Raw genomic sequence first — 6,067 nt, 5'->3', positions numbered from 1 at the left:
CGAATAAAAATTTGCAAGTACCGGTACCGGTAAGAAGATACTAACTCATGTCCATTGGAAAAAAAGACCAAATTCTATTTCTAGTTAAGAAAATAATGAAAACAGTATACTTTAAGACTTATAATTTGAACATTTATTTATCAAATAATTATCGAATATGATTTGTAGCAAAGTTATGCTTGAAAATGGAAAACATCTACAGGAATACCTGCACAAAAATTGTCATCTTTCTCATTGTTCTGTAATTACAGACTGTTTGATCTTTGGCGACTTTTCTATGGTAGACTGATGTATGTACAGATAATATTTATCTTATTTACTATACAAGCATACAAACTGTTACATTAACATTTTAAACTAACAGTTTGTATGCTTGTATAGTGCTTTTATGTTTACACCAATAAGGAATGTAATGATACCCTGGAATATAGCCTGAAATACATGAATTGAAATTTCAGCCTGGAAGACATTGTGGAATACATAAATTGAATTGAAATAGATTAATACAAATTGAAAGAAAACAATAGTATAGACAGTTCATTACATAGTAATACACGCATAGTTTTATTCTTCAGATTCTAGTCTATGACTATCTTCAAGAAAGGTGTAGACATACTGAAGCATGATAGATTCTTCCAACACACAAAAACAGGTTACCGGTAATAAGAAATCTCACTAACTCATAGCCAACCCCCCCCCCCCCCCCAAAAAAAAAAAAAAAAAAAAAAATCTGGATACAAGTAGATCTACTGCAGACATCACAAATTGAAAAATATTACAACAAATTATTTGTTAATTTGGGGTACAAACAATACAATTTCGTACATGTATTATAGCATGACATCATGGAGTTCCCAATTTGATGTACCGGTATAGCATGAGCCAGAATGATTTCCATGACCTCAACTAACAATATATATTATCTTTTAGGGGAACCGGCATCCCTCAGATGTTTCATTCTCTTTTAAATTTTTTTAATAAAAAAACATTTACATTTTTAAATTTGAATCTTGTTCAGTCCATAATTTTCCTAGTTCAGGTAGATCCTGGTTCATGAGATTTGAGACTACGTTTTGTATCTGCTTTTGGACGTCTTCCATGGATTGGTCAGCATTTATAATCTGAGGGAAGAAAAATCATGCAAGAAGTAATATATAAAAGATACAGAAAAAAAAAATGAAAAGAATATCTAAAAGTGTTAATCAGTAAAAGGCAAATTGGCATTCTGTGATGAACCTTTTTGAGGGTGTCTCCCATTTATTCTGTACTGCAAATTTCATAAATTTCAATGTCCTAAAGCTACGTCATAGGATTGCCATTAAAAACAAATAACTTGCTAGTTTTTCAATGGATTTTTCTAAAAACCTGCACTATCTGTTTCTGTCATTGTTCTGTTTTTAATGAAACCGAAAGTAGGATAGACTTCCCCGTTTGATGGGTTAATTGCAGAATATCCCACAACACATTCGTACAATGTTTTAGAGTTATAGGTGAGGTGGGTTGGGTCAGACCGTCAGGGTCAGACTCACTCGAGTTAGGATTAAGATAAGGATGAGGTAAAGGGTTGGTGTTAGGGTTGGCGGTTGGGGTTAGGGTTGGCGGTTGGGGTTAACGTTAAAATTGAGGTTATACTGTATTTTGGAAAAGGTTTAGGGTTAGTGTCAGGGTCAAGGTTACATAAGGGTTATGGGTAGGGTAGGAATCATAGATAGGGTCAGGGTAAGAACGAGGGAAAGGGTTAGTGCCAAGGTTATGATTAGAGTTAAAAATCAGGGTTAGGTATAAGATAAGGGTAATGTTACAATTTGGGGTCAGAGTTTGGTTATAGGGTCAAGGGTCAGGGTTATGGTTAAGAGTGAGAGTTACTAGAATGGTGAGGGGTATTTTACAGTTGTTAATAATATAATAGTTTGTTCTTAAACCGTTTTCAGGACTGCAGGTCCTCTCAAAGCGCTTTACAGATATAATATTACCCCGGTCACCAGATCCAGGTTTACCCGCACACAATGTATGCACATTCTCCACTCCCTGGGGATCATTCCAGCCAGGCATCATTTTTACAAGCGCACATTTGCTCATCTAACCACATTAACTTTCGCATCCTTTAGGGTACCCATTTAACACCTGGGTGGAGATTAATGTCTTGCCAAAGGACATTAGTGCCGAGGCGGGACTTGAACCGCGGACCTTGTGACCCACAGTCCGGTGACACATCCACTCAAACACAAGAATATCAACTCAAAGTCTATCCCGTAACTCCCTTCTTCTCACCTCCCAGTCATTCTCCTGTAACTTCTCAAAGTTCTTGGCGACCCTGGCCTGGATCTCGGACTTCTCGTACCTCTCCTCGCCGAAGCCGCCTCTCTTCTCCGCTGCCTCGCTTGAGACTTTTAGGAATAAGACTAGGTCTGGAAGAGGGAGCCCAACGTCTGGTCGCTTGCACCAGTTTAAGGAAATACCCTAAAGAAAATACACAAATACTAAGAGCTGAAATTCAAATGATCCATTTAGATTTAACCTGTACAATTATATATGATCAGAATCAGTGGAAAAAAATGTACAAGCAGATGAGGGCTTATTAGCCCTCTAAACTCTTGAAAAAGCCCCAGTCAAATTAAAGATATAGAAAGAGCTGTTGCACAAGTATAAAAACCAATTTTCTGCAAATGAGTGATTCATAAAATCACTGAGCATTTATACAAGTACCAGTACCACAAAAGTAACTCTTATAGAATGAAACATTCATTTTCTACCCAGGCCAGAACAAATTAGTCATCAAGTTACTTTTGTTTAAATTAAAAGATTTTTCTGCTCAGCTTTATTCATACAAATGATATGATGCACTGTGTCATATCATTTAAAATGAAATCAAAAGGATTTATAAGTGACTAATAAAAGTAATTGACTTAATTATTATTGACAAGTTCATCTATGACATCAACTCATTCCTGGCATAAAGAAAGTAAAGAAAGACTATACAAACAATTGTTTTTTATATGTAGTGAGCAAAATCTGTTCAGATGTCGCTCAATGTACGTACTTTACGTCAGGAAAATAATGGTAAACATAACAAACGAACAAAATGACATAAGAAACAAAGATTCGTGGTATGTCTTCTCATACGAGTCAACAGAATCGGAAGGGCACAGCCTAAAAAAACAGGGAAGATGGGATTTCACTTTTGCTAATTTTCTAGTTCCATACGCTTTCCTATCATTTTTTCCCAGTCCTGTACTGACTGTAGGCTTGACTGTAAAAATATCAAGCTGTAGTCCCACTAACCTCTTTTGCTGCTGTGAATGCAACCCCTGAGTAAGCATAGCGATCCACTACTAACGTCACCCCTTCATTGAGCTTCCTCTCCATCTCGGGTCTGTTCATGAGCAAAAAGGACAAGAATAATTAGAGAACAAACAGAATGTAATAGACTGCTTGCTTGCCCAAGAACATGATGACTTGCCCTACGCACATACATGTATGTAAACAGAAGTCAACAAAACAGCTGGCAACTGATTTCCGAGAACAGTTTCTGATACAAAATCAAACAGGATAAGAGTTTTATAAAGGGTATTCGTGGAAGTTGTTGTTGGTATTCGGGAAAGTTCTGTAAATTACCACATTGTCGAATTGACAAGTTAGAATCCCAGAGGAAGCTAGTGGATTTCCACTCACAGAACCTTTTGTATGAATTTCTGCAGCCTTTGGCCTCTTCATTGAATTGTTTTAAAAAACTTCAGAAATATTGGCCAATTCGGGGGGAAATATTTGCTTTTTACAATAAAGGATGACAAAATATCCTGCTTCCATAAAAATTCCTTCATTTGCTTTTCCATCACCTTGATCAATTGAATTTTCAGGGTTTTTTGGGCGATCTCTTTGATGTCTCTCCTTTGAGCCTCTCACAGAGGTTTCACACTTTCAAAGGCACACACTTGTCTAGACCTTGTACTAGAAGGCAGTCTTGGCAGTTCAATTAAACGGAAGGTGTTATTTATACATGTAGATAACCTTGTGTGTGTGTGTGTGAGTGGTGGATCCCAGAACGCTACTAAAGCCAAGTTCTAGTGCCTTCCTGAGTTCCTAGTTGGTTTGTTTTTCTACTTTCATTTTCTTTTTTCCGTCTACCCCATTTTTGTACTGCTTTTAAGGAGAATAGTGTCAGGACTGCCAGTGTCACAAAAAAGGTGTAAAAGTATGTTCATCTGACCGTAATCAAATGCCTAAAAAACCCTGAACTTTCTTTTTTGACACTAGGAGGACGTCTATTTGTCTATATGATTCTTTTGTTCCAGTCCTCACTCTGAAAAGTGACAACAGATGAGGCAGGAAAAAGGAAATATTTGAGAATTTACTTTAATATACTTACTTAAGCTCCCATCTGTTTGCAGAGAACAATAAGTGTATTGCATTATCCTGAACATCTTTGCTATTCTTTAAATAACTGTCAATAAGCTTTCCGATGACTGTGGATCTCTCTGGAAAAAAGGAAAGAACACAGAATTTGATCGAAATATACATTTGAATTTAATTTTCACTTTCTTGATAGACCTACATGTAAATTTAATACAAAGATTTAGATGCATGTCACCATAGTCTATATTCAAATAATAACCTAACCTAACCTAAGGGAGGCGAGTTGGCTCAGTCGGTAAAGCGTCTGCCTGTCGAACCAAAGATCCCTGGTTCGACTCCCACCCAGGCGGATGACTGAAGTCTGCGTTGTGTGTTAACGTGCCCCTTCCCTTGTTCATAGACGCAGGTTATGTCAAGTGGAAAACACTCCGTCCCTCGGATAGGACGTTAAATGGAGGCCCCGTGTACAGGAGAGTCACCACCCTTGCATGTTAAGCACCCATTGCACTATTCGTATAAGAGTAGGTTCTAGGGGAAACCCGGGTGTAATGGTCCACCTGCACACCCTAATCAGGCCGAGTATACGGAATCTGCAAGAATTTTCAGTATTGAACTGTTAATTGAAGGAGGCAGATTATCTTGAAGAAGAAGAAGAAGAAGAAGAAGAGAACCCGGCAGTGTATTGTGTTGACGGATCATGATGTTCCTCGAAATTGGATAACCAAAAACGTGTTAACAAATACAGAAAGGAGAGAGAAACTAAGACAGAGTTGACAGTCGACATGTTAATTAACATATTTTGCTTGCCTCAAAGTTGTTTAACTATTAGATCTATATTCCGCATCATCACTCCCTTCTTTCAAAACTAGATTGGACAAGCACTGGTCCTCTAAATAATCGCTCAGCACCGTCCAAATGCTTCCATAAAATTAAACATGTGGTACGTAACTGCGTACACCCACCAATCCATGCAAGCAAAAATAGATCTAGATCTAGATGGTTAGAATTAAGCACCACTCAATGAAACGACAGATAGATTTTAACAATAACAGGATCCCCTTACACTTCCGTACACTGATGCTGATGCTGATAACTAGAATGAGAATCGATATTATTATTATTAAAAAATAGAAGAATCAATTAATGACCCTCATTTGTTTACCTGGAAAACGCATAAGTTCAGCCTTCATTCCTTTCTCTAACATTGATTCCACCAGTTTCTTGCATTGTGTCGATTTCCCTGAGCGATCACAACCCTCAAACACTACCAAAGCACCACGACGCATTTTTAAATTCAGGAATAATAATAATTAATAGTACAAATGCTGGACATTAACCGACTGCGCTTTGATAATATACACAGTCAATGAATTTCCCGCGTCGCGTCGGGGATCCATTGCGTTGTAAATATGGCTTATGGAAAGCCATAGGGGAAACAACTAATTATATGCGATCCCTGCAAAATATATGGTTCATTATCAAAATACATTCAATGTTTATAAGGAAATATATATGCACAATTAAAATATAATTCATCGTTTATAAGAAATATATGCCTTATCAAAATAAATTCGATGTTGATAAAAATATATGCGTTATTTAAATATGTTTAGTCTATACAAAAATACATATATTAGACCTATGTGGCTAAAAATATATGCGATGTTTTAAGCCCCCTCTAAAGTGTTTGGCCGGGTTCGCGGCCGGGAGCCCC

General features: G+C 37.2%; 1 protein-coding gene across 1 annotated transcript; it reads right to left on the bottom strand.

The window, feature by feature from the left end:
• Positions 1–114: 114 nt before the first annotated feature.
• On the bottom strand, positions 115–5,726 carry LOC584731 (thymidylate kinase). The gene is made up of 5 exons (XM_784583.5): positions 5,516–5,726; positions 4,367–4,475; positions 3,283–3,373; positions 2,272–2,460; positions 115–1,121 (listed from the first exon to the last, which is right to left on the bottom strand). Exons 1-5 carry the CDS (start codon positions 5,637–5,639, stop codon positions 990–992), a joined length of 645 nt encoding a protein of 214 aa, XP_789676.2. The 5' UTR covers positions 5,640–5,726; the 3' UTR covers positions 115–989.
• Positions 5,727–6,067: the final 341 nt, after the last annotated feature.

The sequence above is a fragment of the Strongylocentrotus purpuratus genome, unplaced genomic scaffold (assembly GCF_000002235.5).
Source record: "Strongylocentrotus purpuratus isolate Spur 01 unplaced genomic scaffold, Spur_5.0 spur5_scaffold_12, whole genome shotgun sequence".
In the NCBI taxonomy this organism is placed as follows: domain Eukaryota; kingdom Metazoa; phylum Echinodermata; class Echinoidea; order Camarodonta; family Strongylocentrotidae; genus Strongylocentrotus; species Strongylocentrotus purpuratus.
This window is presented reverse-complemented; position numbering and strand designations above follow the sequence as displayed.